Source organism: Chiloscyllium plagiosum, unplaced genomic scaffold, assembly GCF_037043375.1.
Source record: "Chiloscyllium plagiosum isolate Xiang-an unplaced genomic scaffold, Cpla_swu_hap1 HiC_scaffold_25, whole genome shotgun sequence".
Taxonomy (NCBI): Eukaryota; Metazoa; Chordata; class Chondrichthyes; order Orectolobiformes; family Hemiscylliidae; genus Chiloscyllium; species Chiloscyllium plagiosum.
The window spans coordinates 51,688,297-51,706,091 of record NW_028270163.1 but is presented as its reverse complement, the minus strand read 5'-3'; the positions used below and the strand labels follow the sequence as shown (position 1 = coordinate 51,706,091).

Here is a 17,795-nt window from a genome sequence, read left to right as displayed (position 1 = left end):
AGAATCTAGCCACGTCACTTGACATTCAAAATCCCTCATAATCAACATTCTACGGGTTATCAGTGAGCATAAACTGAACTGGACCAGCCATTTAAATAATCAAGTGTGTGCTGCTGGAAAATCACAGTAGGTCAGGATGCAGCCGAGGAGAAGAATCGACGTTTCGGGCATAAGCCCTTCGTCAGGAATGGCTGTTGAAGGGCTTATGCCCAAAACATCGATTCTCCTGCTCCTTGGATGCTGCCTGACCTACTGTGCTTTTCCACCACCATACTCTTGACATCTGCAGTCCTCCCTTTCTCCCAGCGATTTAAGTACTCTGGCGATAAGAACAGATCAGAAACTGGGAATTCTACAGTGAGTAACTTACTTCATGTCTCATCAAAGCCTATCCCCAGTCTACAAAGCACAAGTCAGAAGTGTGATGGAATACTCATCACCTGTATGGACAAATGTAGATCCACTGACACTCAAGAAGCTTGACACCATTTGAAATGAAGCATCCTACTTGATTGGCATCCCTTACCCCATTTAACATTCTTACCCTCCACTGCAAATATATAATGGTAGCAGGGTGTGGCATTTATGAAATGTTCTGCAGTAACTCACCAAGGCTCCTTTGACAGCGCTTTCCAAACCTAAAGGGATAAGGGTAGAAGATGCGTGGAGGCAAGTTACAAGGTGATTTTAAGCATAGTTTCCTTCCTTGGAAGCATATTGTTCTTTCACTGTCACTGGGGCAAAACCTTGGACTCCCTTCCTTTCCAACAGTACTATGGATGTTGATTGCCACAGTTTAGGGTAGCAGCTCACCATCATTTTCTCCAAGACCGTTTAGGGATGGGCTGTGATGGCTATCTGAGCCAGCGAAATCCACCTCACCAGAACAAATTGTTTTAAAAATTCAATTTAATCTTTCTTCAGAACCCTATTTATGATGCCCTCTAGTGTTGATCATTGTACAGCTACTCCTACTAGAAGTTGTGTGTTCGGTAATTGCAGGGCAATCTTAGGACAACACTGTCAACTTAAGTTCTATGTAGCCTGCTCTAACAAGGCTGATGAGTCATACTGCTTGAGCAAGTTAAGGCAGCTGACTCAGTAAGACATCCAAGGGAGAGGAAGCAACAAAAAGATCCAACAGCAGCTTTAAGGAAACAATCCTAAAGTAAGAAAGACGTGCTTCAATTTACATTGTTTCAGGGCATCCCAAAGAAACTATCAAAGTTTCTTGCAGACATAAAAACTATTTTAATAAAATGGAATATCAAAAGCTAAAGGAACGTCAAGAAAATTGTATAGTTCTTGGTATAGTCTGAATCATCATAAATTAATCTATTAAAGTTGTGTATAACTTTGAAGAAGCAAACAAAATTTAAGTCGGTTCATTGGACTAAATGTAGTTCCAGCATTTAACCTACATTAAGTAAGCAAGCAATGGTCTGGAGAAGGAAAAACTGTCTTCATGTGTTAATTTGGCATGCTTTTATTGACTCTTCCCAGCTAATTATCTGTGGACTTGGCAAGATCGATATTAATGACTGGAAATCAAACACTAGGTTAAAACACTGTACGCCAGATAGCAATATTGTTAAGTGGTTCTGGAAGGCAGTGGAGTCTTTTGATGAAGAAAGGCGAGCTCGATTGCTCCAGTTTGTGACAGGATCCTCTCGAGTGCCTCTGCAGGGTTTTAAAGCATTACAAGGTGAGTGTGATTTTGAGGCTGTGTACAGTTATGTGTACAATAATAAAACAAACAAAAGCATAAGCTTGATTATTTCTTTCCACCTGTGTACCAAAAGGACAGGGAGAAATACGTACTATCGTTGTGACATTGGGTGAAAGAAGCCATTGATTTACAAGGCACAGCATCTTTGGAGTTATATATTGTGAAACCAAACACTTGCTAAGATTACAAATCATTTTAAGTATATTGATATTTAAAACAGTCTTCGTATTACTGCAGGTGCAGCAGGTCCAAGGCTCTTCACCATTCACCAGATTGATGCCAGCACCAACAACCTCCCCAAAGCACATACCTGGTATGCAGTGCTTTTACTGTCTGTTAATGTTTTCATTAGTAGCTCTAGAATTCAAAAGAAACTAGAGAATGTAAGTGAAAACATTAATCATTTCTCCATTTTAATGGATTAATCTAAGATAGTAAGATCATATCTTCGTGAGTTAGCCCATCCCATTCCATTTGTTCCAGACTTGGCAGGAATTCATTAAAGAAAAGATGGGATTGTCATATATATGGAATCTGCCATTCATAATTTTCTGTCATCATGTAGCTCTTTCACTCTTGTTCCCTGGAGTGAATAGATTATAGTATAATGCATATGAGTGAATGTTATTGCATAATTTGTTTTGAGCTTTATATCTGGCCATTAAAGATTATGAATGCAGCCTAAGAATGTTACAGATAATAAAAGGAGTCCTTGGGGGAGGAGAAAATGCAGTCATGTCCAGAGACTTGAGGAACCGACTTGGAGACAATGTAGCTGCGTGCATGATTTATAACCTGGATAGTAAAACCTATTTCTTGACTGTTTTCTTTCTAGCTTTAATAGAATTGACATTCCTCCCTACGAGAACTATGAAAAACTCTATGAGAAGCTGCTAACAGCCATTGAAGAGACTTGTGGGTTTGCTGTGGAATGATTGCTTTGTGCATCATGGGACTTCCGTACGCACCTGTCAGTGAGGGCTTTCTCCTGCCGAGGTTCCAGCAGTGCTTGGAATACACAGGATGTCTTTCCCTTACCTAGCGAGAGCACAGCAAGAGGAATTGGATGATTAGGGAATTTTGAGGAATTTGGTCACCTGGCGTTTGCCATGAGACTATCAGCTGCTAAACTAATATCTGGAAAATTACAAACTGCTAGCTTTTTATGATCTGACCAGTTAGCAGTATTCTTGATAGCGTTTCTGACTTAAAAGACTACTACAACAATTTTGACATCTGTCTTAAGCCCATCTACTCCTTACTAATGGATAATACCCCGATGCATCATGATGTAGACTGCAGCAATTAGTACAACAAAATTATTGTTGGGCTGACATGACTATACCATCATTGCACCTTTTTTCCTACTGGTCATTCATTTGGTAGTGAAGCTTCAAAATTATCAACAGTGCAGTAACTGAGCTGTTATAAAGTAAATATTCCAAATGAATTTTCAAATGGAAAATTGGCTTTTTTTTGTTTTCAGTGTTCTTCCTGGTGTGTTGCAGACTTGAACCAATGTCTGTAAGGCAAATAATTTTGTACAAAATCATCGCAGGAGAAACATTCCACTTTATTTCAGCCAACTCAGCCATAACCACTTTTCTCCAATCCCTCCCAAAAATGACAGGGAGGAATCTTTTTTATGAATTGCATATTACCAGCCAGCATTGCTAACTGGGAATTTTCTTTTGTTATTGCATCAGTTATATTACATGACAAGGGATAATTACTCCTTTATAGTATATTAAAAGCAACAACACTCTACAATGCGATGTTGGTTTATGCTCTCAGAACGTTTTCTAACATGAAGTGTGTGAGTATATTCCATCTTTTATTAGTTATAGCTGGGCTGAGACAAACTTCATTGTATAGCCAACAATTATTAAAGCAAAAATTAAATATATAAATTAAAGAGAGTTGTCCTCGGTTATGCTTTTCTATCCATAGATGAATTATGAATTGTATATTAAATTGAGGCAGCTTAAAATCCCACATTGACTTTTTTTATATAAAGAGTTTGAGATCATTGTTTTTTTTTTGTAATTTTAATGATAGGAAATGTTCTGCAGATCCTATCCATTCACATGAGTTTTAATATATTTATAACCTGTCAAATAGTATTTCTGTACTGGGAGCACCTGTTGATACAGCAATCTTTTTTTTTTGCCCTGCACTGCTGCCTATCAATTGCAAGAGCATCATCCAGCAGTGAAGTGTCCTGCAGTGGTGCTTTGTACAGTCTTGGGTGAGGCATATATATAAATCTGAGGCTAATACTGTGACTATTACAACTTTTTAAGTTAATTGTATCTTAACTTTTATTTTAAACCACTTTTTGCACATCTTAGGACTTTAGTTCTGTTTGGTTTGTTGACCTTTCCCTCCCCTCTCCTACCCATCCTGAAAGGTTGACAGCTGACATCCCATGACCAGAACAAAGTCTTCAATGGACATTTACAGCTGTGTTCTTCTGATGAATACCCAATGCACACGTGGTCTATTTTCATGATCTGTTCAAAACATCCATAACACTACACCTAAGTTTATCAATAATGGATTTAAAATGGACTGCGTACTGAGAAGGAAAAGCTAAAATCAGCAATTAGAGTGTTGCTCTTGTAATAGACTGCATGCTTCATCATACAGCCGATAGCTCCTAGCATGCGCCCATGGCTTCACAGACTTGAAATATGCTGAATAAATGGAATAATATGTTATAGGAGCAGTTCACTGTATGTAACACTTATTGGTTAATAGAATATTGTCTACCAGTTGTTAAAATCTTTTTTTATATAGATGTAATTAGTTTACAATTAATCCCTTGGCTTTACTTCCCAGTTCTTAAAAACACCATATTTTTTGTTTTTAGGTTTTTCTTATTTCCATTTTATTTTGTATTTATTACAGAGTGTTTTAGCGTCGTTAACACATTGTATTTCACTCCCGCTGTTACATGGGCTTTAATAATTAAAAAAAAACAAAACTGTATGGAAAACAAAACTTTGCGTGTGTACCCATGCAGAATGAGCAATAAAGTGTATGCTGTTTGCACCCTCACAGCATAACCAGTTCAGTTTATATTTGTCTTCTGTCTGTTAACTGCTCAGCCATTTCAAGTCAATAAATCAATACTGAAAAAATGATATCCCGCTATAGTAGATCATAAAACTTAATTCTTCAATTGAATCCTTACCTACTGTGAATTTTAGATTATTATATAACTGCACTAATGTGAACTACTGAGTGGGAAGGGAGACCCAGGTTAAATCTAAGTTCTGTGCAGTGTTGATAAATCTCAGCCAATGTGGAATTAGAGGTTCCCGAGTTCCATTTTCAGTATCCTTGATGGAGTTCCCACATTTGATCACTATCTACGTCTGGTAAGTAGACAGCAACTAGATTTGCCTGAATTTCGGATTAAACTCCTGCATATAACCCATAAAGCTTTTCTTTTATTTTGCTTAGATAGGTTTATTTGTTTGTTTTCAAGGTATTTATCACTAATATACAGAAAAGACAGACTGCATGTTAAAATATTCCCAAATATGTTCAATCAAGGCTGACAACCCTAATATCAAGTTAAAACAGATTTGTATTTGTTACGTCTGTATGCTTAAGCGCCACACCTCTGACCTATCTCAGGGAACCCCTTCCTGAGAATCCCATCTCTTATCGTCAGACTGTATCGTCAGTCTGATTCTATTTGTCTCACTGCAGACCCTGAAGCGCTCTTCTCCATGATATACAAATGTCTCCTTTTGTAATAAAAATAGGCAATTGTCTTTTGAAAGGTACTATTGGATATAGTTCTTCCACCCTTTCAGGTAATATGTTCCAGATCAAGTTCTTTTTTGCAGCAAGTCATCATCCGTGTCCCTGGTGTTTTGCTGCGTATTTTAAATCTGTACCCTTGTGTTATCATTTCTATTGTCCTTCACCCCGTTCCTATTTATGAACATATCATTTAACCTTCCCTTAACATTTGTTACAGAGGAGAATAAATCCTCAAAACCACTCTCTCATTCCCAGTGCTGAACTCCCATGTACCCTCCTCAATTCTGCCATCTTCAAAATGTGTAATATGACTAATACACAACTTTCTATCATTGGTTCTTGAAAGGTATACCATGGAGATGTCTGAGAATTTCTTTGTGTATTACTGGCAGATTGACTTAACAAAAACTGCAACCAGAATTAAACCAAAAACTTACTTTTGTAAAATGCAATGAAATAACACAGAATTGGAGTGACTTAAAGATTGATCTTCTTTTGGGCATCAAATGGTTATTTTGTATTTGTCGGTTAACTTCCAAGTATAGTTCACATTTAAACAATTGTTTCAAAGTCCTGTGCATGTTAAATTAGGAGAATCACCAGAGTAACCGAATAGCTAAATCTTTTGATTTCAATTGAATCTAATTCCTAACTACGTTTTTTAAGAACATGGATGCTCTGAGTGAGCACTGTAATAAACAAGACTTCTAGTCTATCAACCCAGGTTTCATGCTGGGATCTGATTTGTGTAGTATTGAGAGCAGCTGGGATCATAGCAGTAGCTGCTGTTGAAATGTAGTTGTGTTTGAACATTTTACTTCTGTCATTAATAGCTTACAGGCTGACTTGCACTTTGTTCCTGGTCTTTGTTTTAAAACACTCAAAACATTTCTGCTTGGACATAAGAAATTGTCCACCTTTCTTCCTTACATGGAAATCTGAGTTATTCTTTTGTCAGAGTTTAAAAGGCAGAATAAGTTTTTAAAGGACATGGTTTTCAGAGAGTGCTGCAGTATTCATCATCCTATGGCAGTGAGCTGCATTCTTGAACACAACTATATGGTTGGCTAAGCGTTTGTGAGGCTGATCCTCATTCCTAATGAGGAGCTTATGTTCGAAACATCGACTCTCCTGCTCCTTGGATGCTGTCTCGCCTGTGTTTTTCCAGTACCACACTCTTCGCCTCCAAGCATTTTCAGAGGGCAGTCACGTTGAGTCTATAATGCCATGGTCTGGGCTACATGGAAGATAGTAATTCTACGATAATTGTTCCTGACCCTTAACAATTTGAGGATAGTTGTCCCAGAGAAAAGCTTTGCATCTCTTCAAATCATGCAGTGGGACAGTGTTCAGAAAATAGTCCAATACAGAGGTAGTGCTGAAATGTTGTACAGGTTACAGGGGAATTTGAAACAACCTTTGCCTTTGCCTGAAGTGTGCAGCAAAGTCATCCTTGTATATACACTTATTTCACATCAAGGAGACACCTGCTGCACTGTTGTTTACTTAAAGAAAGTTTGGACAGCTCCCTACCTCTGAGGCAGGAGGCCTGTGTTCAAGTCCCACCTGCTTCAGGTGGTATGTAATAACATCTGACCACATTGATGAAAATATCTAAACTCAATTAATAGAAAAGCTGAGGCATGTTTAACACAATTTGGAATGAATGACTCAGTTCTACAGACTACTCAAAGATCACAAGAATTTTGTTAATGATTTTTATAAAGCAAAATTTAATAAGTTAGTTTCAGGACATGATCATGTAGAAAAGTTAGATCAATAGAACTGCCTTTCCTCTTGTAAATATGAGGGCAATAATCCACTATACAGGATAAAAATGTACAAAATCATTTGAATGGAATGAGCTTTACAGTATTAGTGTCAAACCATCTTGTAAACATTGATGCATACTAAGTAGCAGCAGGCTCTTAACAGTAATCTTTTCACATGAGGCACAACTGAGTCTGCATTTCAGGCTACTAACAGAACGATCTGTTCACTGATAAAAGGTAATAGTAATAATTAATATTTATATTAAATCTCCAAGCCGGCATAATACATGAGCGAAGTCATCTTAGAATGTACAGTGAAACAGAAGCTAGTGTATGTACACAGTAATCATCTGTTCCTACTTAAATTAACTCAAAGGGCATTAAAAAGGATCTAGATTTCAATATGGATTTGTGCTCAAATATTATCACATGCAACTAATCAATTTATTTGCCTGGTTAAATAAATGCAGGTGGTTTTGGGAAATTATAGTTCTTTGACCAGAGCCTGTTTAAATCAGGTACCAAAGAACTCATTCCTCAGTAATGAATATTTATAATGGTATTTTACTGTACTGGAAAGATGCCATCTGGAGTTGCTGCTGTATTCTCTCTGCTTCCAATTCTCTAAAGAACACATCATCATCATCCTGTATTATCATTTCCTGAAGTTCACGAATTTCCTTTTCCATCTTTGCACGCAATTCTTTCTTCCATTTTTGGAGTGCCTAGAAATTCAAGTAGTGTTAGCAATGGAAGTAACAAGTTAGGGATCGTAATTTTCTTCTGAAACCCAAGCACAACTAACTTCTGTATGTTGTTTTCACAACATAATCCAGCTCATTTATATTGGATCAAAGGCTCATTAGTTGTGCAACATTACAATGAGAATGCAATCAACAAGGAGTTAGACACTGAAATAAAATTTTTTCACAATAATGGCAAGGTGTAGACATTCCTATACTGCTCTCAGACAAAAGATTCTTCAGTCAGTAAAGTCACCATAGTCCCAGAGCATAACAGTGCTGCTCTCGAAATAGAGACAGATGATGGTAGGTGGTTTAATCAGAGGATCATGTCTCAGGAAAGTGGAGAGATTGAGAAGAAGGTATCTTCAGGGTGACCTGCCCTGTTGGCATCACTGCATTACAAACCAGCTATCCAGCCTACTGACTTATTAACAAGAATCTCGCATTTAAATCGCTTTGTTGTTTCTGACAGAGACGAGAGACAGCAAAATCATAGTTTACAGGCTTATATGGTGTAGCTTTTAAAATAAAGATTCTTTCAGGGAGAGTCAGAGTAGAAGAAGCAAAGTTACCTTGTTCTGTGCAGTCTCCTGGACGTTAATTTTCTGCTGCTCCTGTGCCAGAGTTTCAGCCAACATTAAAAACTGGATTGAAAGTTTAAAAAAAAATTCAGTTCATAATTAACATGTTTGAAGTCTTAACACTTGTAGGCAATAAATTGAACATTGCTAGTCATAAATTACATCCAGATCAAATAAATAGCAAGTTCATTTGCTAGTACATACTTTAAGGGCATTTAAGTTATGATAAATTACTCAAAAAGAATTTAGTCTGCAAAGTGACTGATGTCAAATACACTGGATTGATTTTCCACATCAGTTTACTTTTTTCTAGAGCAAGGTCAGTGATGCAGAGAAACAACATTTTAGCCATTAGCTCTTTTCCTAATTAATGAGTCTTGGCATAAAGGTTGCAATCCAGATTGGGACCTGAATCCATGATTTTTTCACTCCGCTTGGATTATGTGCTCAAGCCAAAGAGGTGCCTTTCAAGATCCTGTGTCCCCTCTAGTATGCATGAAAGAAATACCATGATACTATTTAAAAGGGCAGGTGATTTCATCTAGTGTCAGAGCGAATACTTAAAATTACCAGATTTTGTGGCTTTGGTTGATCGTTTTCACAGCAAGGTTCCACAAGCAGCCATATAACTGTCTACTGTATTTCTCTACACGACCAAAATGCACTTTACACTTTAAAAAGTACTTGACTGTGGTGGTGCTGCTTTGGGAAATCAGGTCTTGAAAGGCACGATTTAAATGCAAGTTCGTTTTTCTATGTTAGACATACTTCAAGAAACTATAGCACAGTGTATGTTACCAGAATAAAAGCTAGTTTATTGCAAGGTTCCTATCATTTCTGTATTCAAATACCTGATCTCTATAGTAATTCTCCATTGACTGCAACTCTTCCTTTTGTTGTTTCTTATACTCCTGACGTTTCTCTTTGGTGTAAGTCTTCAATTCACGTAATCTCTGTTTCTGAATCTCCAAACCTTCCTCAAACAGGTTTTTGAAAATCTTTTGAATTAGGAAAATAACATTAGGCCACTTCCTACAGATAGAAATAAGTTACTGCATATGTCGACATTAAAAAGCCCCCTAATTATGCAGGTGTTTGTCAAAAGAATTTCTCCTCATACAAACTTATTGATGTTCATTGGAATATATATGTTATGCAACACATATTTTGGTTTGACACTTCATAAACATTCTTTAAAACATTTTAATGTGGCTACCAATAATTCTCCTATATAGTGTGTTCAAGGTAGAAAAACATTCCAATTTAGACACTTTCATTCGATAAATTGGTGTGTATCATAATGATCAGGAACAAATTTTAAAAATGGGAAAATAAGGGAGAAAGAAGAGCAGGAGAAGAGCCAAAATAACAGTCTTAGATGATGAGTACTGTATGCAGTGTGAACTTCCCCCTCAGGGTGGAACCAAATGCTGATGTAGCAGCTTTGTGACAAGAGAATCCTAATACAATTGAAGGAGATTCGGACACATTGAGGACAATTTCAGACAGAATGCAGTCATAATGTAGTTAGAGGTGAAGGAGGTAGAAAGTGTAAAAGGCATCAATTGCATAAATAGAGAAGCTCGTCCCACAAAGTGGTTGGAGATAGACAGTACCAAGATCAGAAATTGAATGGAGTCCAAAAATAGAATACAGCAAAATTGGCTGTATGGAGCTAGAAAGAGAAGAAATGTCAGGAAATGAGACCAATGACAGCAAAGCCAAATGATGGTAGTGCTAAAAGGACTCTACTGTAAATTGCTTTATTGGTTTGTAAAACAAAGGTACAATAACCCGTCCAACCACATGGCCCAGCTAAACTCACCAACATCTGCCTCACATTAGCAATACTGCTACACGGTAAAAGTAGTATGAAGGTGACAGAATAGAAAGTAATTTGCCCATAGGGTCTACCTTACCCGTTCTTCTCGAGTTCTTGCTCTCATCATTTTTGCATGCAGTTGAACATGATAGTCGTTATAGTATTTCTTGGCACGGGCAATTTGCTGCCTTTGCTCCTTCATCTTGTTCTGGGCAGCTTTCTGCTGCCGAATTCGTTCCTTAAACTCTTTCTGAAGGAAAAGTGAAAAGGTGGGTGGTTTGAAAGAGATCAATATAGTACTTCAAACAGCTTAAAAGAAATTTAAGAAATTAGATAAATCCAGGGCCAAACAATATTCGGTGGGGAACCACAACTAGAATGATTAGATGGCTTTCGATTAGATAACCAAACAGATTGCCTATTATAGTAAATAAAACCTGCTTGGGCACTACAGAGTATTGAACAGTCAAAATAAATAGTAATGGTTTTACAAAATAGAACTTTAATTTTTTTAAAAAGTCAATTTCATCCTTTAGCCTCACCAGACGCAGATTGTGATCCTGTTCCTTTTTAATGATATTAATTAAGAGATCATGCTTTTTCTGGGCATCTTCAATCTGAAAATAAAATAAAAAGCAGTTATCATTGTTAAGCCTCGGGAGTTTGCTGTGCACACTCAAATGGTATCCCTGCAAACCAGGTGTAATCTCTTCAAAACATTAAATATAGAAGCCATATTGCTCCTCATCCCCAAACCACTCAAAACACATTCACACCCACAGACAGTTCATCAGAAGTAAACAAAAAAAAACCTACAGCACAATAAAGAGAGATTTGGCCAGAGTTCTTGAATAGAACAGGAGGCATGAAATACAACTCACTGCTGACTGCAGCTTGGCTTGGCTCCGGTCCCCGTCAAGACCAGACTTGATCAACTGTTCTATTTGCTTAAACTGCTGTTTCCACATCCTATTCATAGCATGTGGAGATAGTGGCAGATAAGGAAACTCTTCCAATAATAAAGGCAGAAGGTCATTATCTTGTATCTTCACTGCAGAAAAAAAAACTATGCTTAAATATCTTTGACTGGAGAAAATGACAAACAATAGTGTGTTTATATATCTATCAAACATCATAGTCAGTGCACACAGTAGGTTAAAGACAGAATTTTGGTCGGTGTCTGATGGCTCTGAAGTGCATCAACCATGCACTAGATGACAGTAAGCTGCAACTGCCTCCAACTGATGGAGGCTAGCACCAATGCTGCTGAGAACTTTATCACCTGGAGACTCAAATTCTCCAATAACAGATACAATCTGTACCTCTTGAATAGGCTGCAGTAATGCAGACAGCCATTTCCTCTCAAATAAAGTCAGTAATCATGTTTAATCCTTCTTCAAAATCTGAAGTGTGGAGCAATGTTGACTGTATACAATTAAAAAGCCAAAAAGACAACCACATCAGTTGTGTGGAATGAATGGTAAGGCCTTGGGTGGTGTTATAACAGAGAGACTGGAGGGTTCAGGCATGTAATTCTTTGAAGTTTGTGTCAAATATAGACAAGGTAGTTAAAAATGTATTTAGCATGCTTGCCTTGATTGTTTGGTCTTCATGTTGAGGTTGTACAGGACATTGGTAAGGCTTCTTTTGGAGTACCATGTCCATTTCTGGTCACCCTCTTATAGGAAGATTATTATTAAGCTGGTGAGGGTTCAGAAGAGATTTACCAGGATGTTGCCAGCTTTTGAAAGGTTTGAGTTCCAAAGAAAGGACAGGACTTTTTTCACTGAAGTAAAAGGAGGTCCTGCATTGAAGTGCAGAAGGTCGAGAGGTGACCGGAGAGAAACTTAAAACCATTAGGGGGTATAGATAGGAATAGTGGTAGGTGTCTTTTCCCTTGGATGAGGGATTTGAAGATGGGATTTTTAAGGTGACAGAGAGATTGAAAGAAAGAGGTGCTTTTCAACACCCTGTATCCCCTCAAGTATGCATGAAAGATGGGGGCAATAGTTATTTAAAAAACACAGCATAGGTGGAATGAACTTCCTGAGGAAGTGGTGGATTTGGGCACAGTTACATTTAAAAGACACTTAGATGAGTACATGAATGGTAAAGGTTTGAAAGGATATAGGCAAGGAGCAGGCAGGTGGGACTAGTTTAGTTTGGGATTATGTTTAGCATGGATTGGTTGGTCCAAAGGATCTGTTTCCATGTTGTATGAGTAATTACTCTAAGAAAAGAGCATAGCCAGAATAATATCTTGTAACTTAAAATAAAACAAACGGATGATGGGGAATGTACTTATGTATACAAATGTAAAGGACAATGAAAAAAAAACTTTGATCAATTTTCAAATTGAGAATCGAATAAAATACCATAATAGCGCTATCAAAGGACTGACAAATTTTAGATCGTTATTTAAAATTACTGGGGGTGGAGGAAGAGGATTCAAATTAAAACATTTTATACATTATCAAATCACACTAAACAGCACAGCTGAAAAGATGTCAAAGAAAAAAAGGTTTGAAGAAAATAGAAATGGGGACTGCAGTAGTAGTGTCCCTCCTGCTTGGCCAGTAGGTTCCTGGTTCAAATCCCACCTGCTTCAGAGGTGTGTAATAATGTCTAGGTTGATTAGAAATTAAACTGAATGGAACCAAGAATTATTTTGTAATAGGAAATGGAATCTGCAAATAATTAAAGTATAGATGAATTCCTCAGCAGTAGTGGGATTGGGTGTATTTTTATTGCCAATGTGTCACAATCAATTAACTATTTCTACAGCTTGCCTACATACAAGTTCACAAAAATTAACATGTTACATTTGGAGCAGCATTGTAGGTCAGAGGTTAGCACTGCTGCTTCGCACCTGAACGTGGGTCCCCGGTGCTGCGGAGTTTGCACATTGTCCCCTTGTCTGCACGAGTTTCCTCCAAATGCTCCAGTTTCCTCCCACTTCAGAGAGGCAGTGTGGACTTGGTGGGCCAAACGATCTGCTTCCACACTGTAGGGATTCTATGATTCTATATTATTTCCTTTGGAGGGCCATCTTGATGAATTTGAAATTTAAGCTAAATTCCCTCTCCCACTTCACCTTTTCACAGTCCTCAATAGTCTTCCATTTCACAGCTGAATTTAAAAATTGCATGATTCCAGACATTCATTATATCCCAGCTCTCCCATTTTCTGAATCTAACTCTGCAAACTTTGTTGCTCCCCCCCACTCCAAAATGATGGCTGTTCTTTTTTGTCGTCAAAAGGTTCAACATTCTATTCTAGAATCTTTCCAACTTGCTTCATCTCTGGCCAAGCCCAATGTTTAGCCGCTTCTTTGATCACCACCACCAGACTTTTTCCTTAGCACCTGCTCAGCATCTGTTTGCCCTTCCTTTCTCCTTTTCATGAACTACTTGGTTTCTTTAGCAATAATAGCTTAACTATGTGAAAGTGCACGTTATTCATGGCTGTGCAGACATCCATAGCCAGCCTTCCTTAGAGTTCAACAGAACGAAACAAGTTAAAATTACTACAGCTAGTACCAGAGCAAAGTTCACAAGGGTTGTTGGGGCTCTTTTTATCCAGTGTATTTTGGCTCAAAATGTAAAGCTCAAACTATCCTTAGTAGTTCCACAATTTAACATGTCTCTCAATCACAATTTTCCACTCAGCAAAAATCAAAGTATTTCTTTGAATTCTTACTAGGAGTTGCTTTCTTTGGCTTTGTTACTCCTGCCCGTGTCCACTGGCTGTGCTTCTGCTTTCGTGGTGTGGTATTTGCAGAATAAACTTTTGCTGGCTGTGGAGTTTTCGGTGTTTCTTTGAAGATATTTTCTTTATACTCTTGTTCCTTCATAACAGATGTAAAATGTCAAGTACACTAAAGGAATAGTTTGCTCATTTTATATGGAATCAGGAGCAGCACAGGATTCATCACATAACTCAACTCAATGTGATCAGTTTAATACAAGTAGAGACAAATAGCAATGAAGAATTAAACATTGGGAGGATATTCAGAGTCCAAATGCTACGTGGATTTTGTCATTCATTACTCATTATGTACATGAATTTAAGAAATAAAGTTTGGAGACAAATATAAAGTTATTGTCTCCAAATTTTGTCAGTTTTCATAGTAGAAAAAGACAATGTTGTCAAGGAGATACTGAGATACAGGCTACCAGACTAAATGGGATGGAGGTTCATAGGAAGGTGGTGTTATTAATTAAGGAATATGTTAAAATAGATAAGTCCCTGGGCCAGATGAGATTCATCCTAGGATTTTCTGGAAAGCCAGGAAGATCTTAAGAGTGTTTGGCTTTGATCTTTGTCGTCATTGTCTACAGGAATAATGCCAGAAGACAGAGGACAGCAGATGTTGTCCCCTTGTTCAAGAAGGGGGAAATTGAGACAACCCAGGTAATTATAGACCAGTGAGCCTTACTTCAGTTGTGGGTAAAGTGTTGGAAAAGGTTACAAGAGATAGGATTTATAATCATCTTGTTTGGAATAAGTGGATTAGGAATGGTCAACTCTGTTTTGTGAAGGGTAGGTCTTGCCTCACAAACCTTATTCAATTCTTTGAGATGGTGACCAAACAGGTGGATGAGGGTAAACCAGTTGATGTGGTGTATATGGATTTCAGTAAGAAGTTTGATAAGGTTCCCCACAGTAGGCTATTGCACAAAATATGGAGGCATGGGATTGGAGGGTGATTTAGTGATTTGGTGATTTGGATCGAAATTGGCTAGCTGAAAGGTAGTGGTTGATGGGAAATGTTAATCCTGCAGTTCAGTTACTAGTGGTGTACTGCAAGGATCTGTATTTGGGGCCACTGCTGTTTTATAAATGACCTGCATAAGGGCGTAGAAGGATGGGTTAGTAAATTTGCAGATGACACAGATCTGTGGAGTTGCAAGTTATAGAGGAACATAGCTAAGTTGCAGAGCTAGACTGAGAGGTGGCAAATGGAGTTTAATGTGGAAAAGTGCGAGGTGATTCACTTTGGAAGGAGCAACAGGAATACAGAGTACTGGGCTAATGATAAGATTCTTGATAGAGTAGATGAGCAGTCAGATCTCAGTGTCCACGTACCACCCTGCCACCCAGGTTGATACGGTTGTTAAGAAGGCATAGCTTTTATTGGCAGAGAGGGATGGAGTTTCGAAGCCACGAGGTCATCCTGGACTTGTACAAAACTCTGGCGCGGCCGCACTTGAAGTATTGCGTAAAATTCTGGTCACCACAGAATGTGGAAGCTTTGGAAATGGTTCAAAGGAGATTTTACTAGGATGTTGCCTGGTATGGAGGGAAGGTCTTATGAGGAAAGGCTGAGGGACTGGAGGTTGTTTTCGTTAGAGAAGAAGGTTGAGGCATGACGTAATTGAGACATATAAAGAGGGTTAGATCGGGTGGACAGCGAGAGCCTTTTCCCTCGGATGGTGATGGCTAGCACAAGGGGACGGAGCTTTAAATTGATATAGGACAGATGTCAGAGGTGGTTTCTTTACTCAGGAGTAGTAGGGGTGTGGAACACCTTGCTTGCAACAGTAGCAGACTCACCAACTTTAAATGGTCTTTGGATAAACATGTGGATGATAATGGAAGTGTAGTATAGGCTCCAGGTTGGTTTCACAGGTCAATGCAACATTGAGGGCTGAAGGGCCTGTACTGCACTGTAATATTCTATGTTCCTGGTCATATCCTTATGGAAAGGAAATTTGCCACCCATATCCAAATTGTAACTTCATACGCACAGCAGTGTAAATGATTCCCATTTCCACTCCAAAATGGCCTAACAAGCCACTCAGTTGAACAGAGACAGGCAATAAGTGCTCTTCCTAGGTGATGCCCAAAATAGGTTTTTTTAAAAACAAGCTCTGGCCCAATAGTTAATTATCTTTACTAAACATTTAGAAGAAAAATCAAGTCAAGACACATTTAGCACATATGACTCACTGCTTTCTTGACACTTTTCTTCTCTTTTTCAAGCTTAGATTTCTCCTTCATTTTGTAGTTGACCAATTCTTCTTTGTAAGACTCACTCACCTCCTGCAATGGGGCGAAGGAAGGAGTGTATGAACATTATTATTAACTAACTGTTTGACTACGAGATGTTTTAATTCCAGTTGTTGATAATAAAGGACTAGTAAAAATCCCAGAGTGAAACCAGACTGGATAGGCCAAGTGTTTATTGCTACAATTTGGTTACCACCAAGATCAGTCACTGAACATATTCACAAGAATCTGCTAGTGTACTTTTAACAAAAAGAACAAAACATGTATCGCATTACAAGTGAAAATAAGGTTAATTTGGAAAGATCTTAAAACAGCAAAAACAAAATTCAACCCTTGCCCCACCAACAATTTCCATTAAAGACACGCAACATAGTGAAGTATCACATCTATTTTTTAAAATTTTACTGATGAGTTTGCATTTTCCTATTCTGACTATGCATTTCAAGCTAGATGTAATTCTGTCTCTCCAAGAAACAAATCACTTGTTTATAAAATCACTGACTCTTAAAGCAATTGGATTAAAACCCTACTTTTTTCAAAAACTATGTTGAGGCTGCTAAATACCATATATACTCAAGTAATAGTCGTTCACATGTAAAAGTTGACTCCCTATTTTTGGCCCTCTCATAAAATTCAACCCTAGTTCTTCACAGATAACAGATCAACGTTTACGAGTCACTGTGCAAACAGTCACATGCCACACCAGCTTTCCACTGTGCCAGTTTCACTCTGCTCCTGGTCTTCCAGTCCACTGGCTGTTTTGTTCCAGTCCACTGGCTGTTTTGTTCCAGTCCAGGTTTTCAGAATTACCTTAAATTTGTTGTTTATTAGTAAACACCAGCTATTATCTCAAGTTAGCTTGTCTAGCCATTTAGTTCAAATCACATGATTTCTTGGGAATACTTTGACCCACTCTTAAAATAAAATTTCACCTTTTAAACGACTACCTTCACGGCGGCACGGTGGCACAGTGGTTAGCACTGCTGCCTCACAGCGCCCGAGACCCGGGTTCAATTCCCGCCTCAGGCGACTGACTGTGTGGAGTTTGCACGTTCTCCCCGTGTCTGCGTGGGTTTCCTCCGGGTGCTCCGGTTTCCTCCCACAGTCCAAAAAGATGTGCAGGGTCAGGTGAATTGGCCATGCTAAATTGCCCCTAGTGTTAGGTAAGGGGTAAATGTAGGGGTATGGGTGGGTTTCGCTTCGGCGGGTCGGTGTGGACTTGTTGGGCCGAAGGGCCTGTTTCTACACTGTAATCTAATCTAATCTAATCTAGAACTGAAGATATTGCAGATCCCAAATATTACTATAAACACTCACTGTATAAAATCATGAGGAGCAGATGGGATGAACATTTCC

The 17,795-nt window shown here is 38.3% G+C and overlaps 2 protein-coding genes across 5 annotated transcripts in view; one reads left to right on the top strand and one right to left on the bottom strand.

The window, feature by feature from the left end:
- Positions 1-4,810, top strand: part of smurf2 (SMAD specific E3 ubiquitin protein ligase 2) — a 335,432-nt gene extending 330,622 nt beyond the window's left edge. For all 3 annotated transcript variants that reach the window (XM_043715043.2, XM_043715044.2, XM_043715042.2), the window contains 3 exons: positions 1,504-1,705; positions 1,967-2,042; positions 2,565-4,810. In XM_043715043.2, coding sequence (XP_043570978.1) covers positions 1,504-1,705; positions 1,967-2,042; positions 2,565-2,664 — 378 coding nt within the window. In that variant the 3' untranslated portion in view covers positions 2,665-4,810. The remainder of the gene's footprint in view (positions 1-1,503; positions 1,706-1,966; positions 2,043-2,564) is intronic.
- A 2,409-nt stretch (positions 4,811-7,219) lies between these two features.
- LOC122562267 (centrosomal protein of 95 kDa-like) overlaps positions 7,220-17,795 on the bottom strand; it is a 61,565-nt gene continuing 50,989 nt past the window's right edge. For both annotated transcript variants that reach the window (XM_088000729.1, XM_043715040.2), the window contains 8 exons: positions 16,380-16,472; positions 14,127-14,274; positions 11,309-11,478; positions 10,970-11,044; positions 10,525-10,677; positions 9,457-9,603; positions 8,597-8,668; positions 7,220-8,003 (listed from right to left, as the gene is read on the bottom strand). In XM_088000729.1, coding sequence (XP_087856855.1) covers positions 7,830-8,003; positions 8,597-8,668; positions 9,457-9,603; positions 10,525-10,677; positions 10,970-11,044; positions 11,309-11,478; positions 14,127-14,274; positions 16,380-16,472 — 1,032 coding nt within the window. In that variant the 3' untranslated portion in view covers positions 7,220-7,829. The remainder of the gene's footprint in view (positions 8,004-8,596; positions 8,669-9,456; positions 9,604-10,524; positions 10,678-10,969; positions 11,045-11,308; positions 11,479-14,126; positions 14,275-16,379; positions 16,473-17,795) is intronic.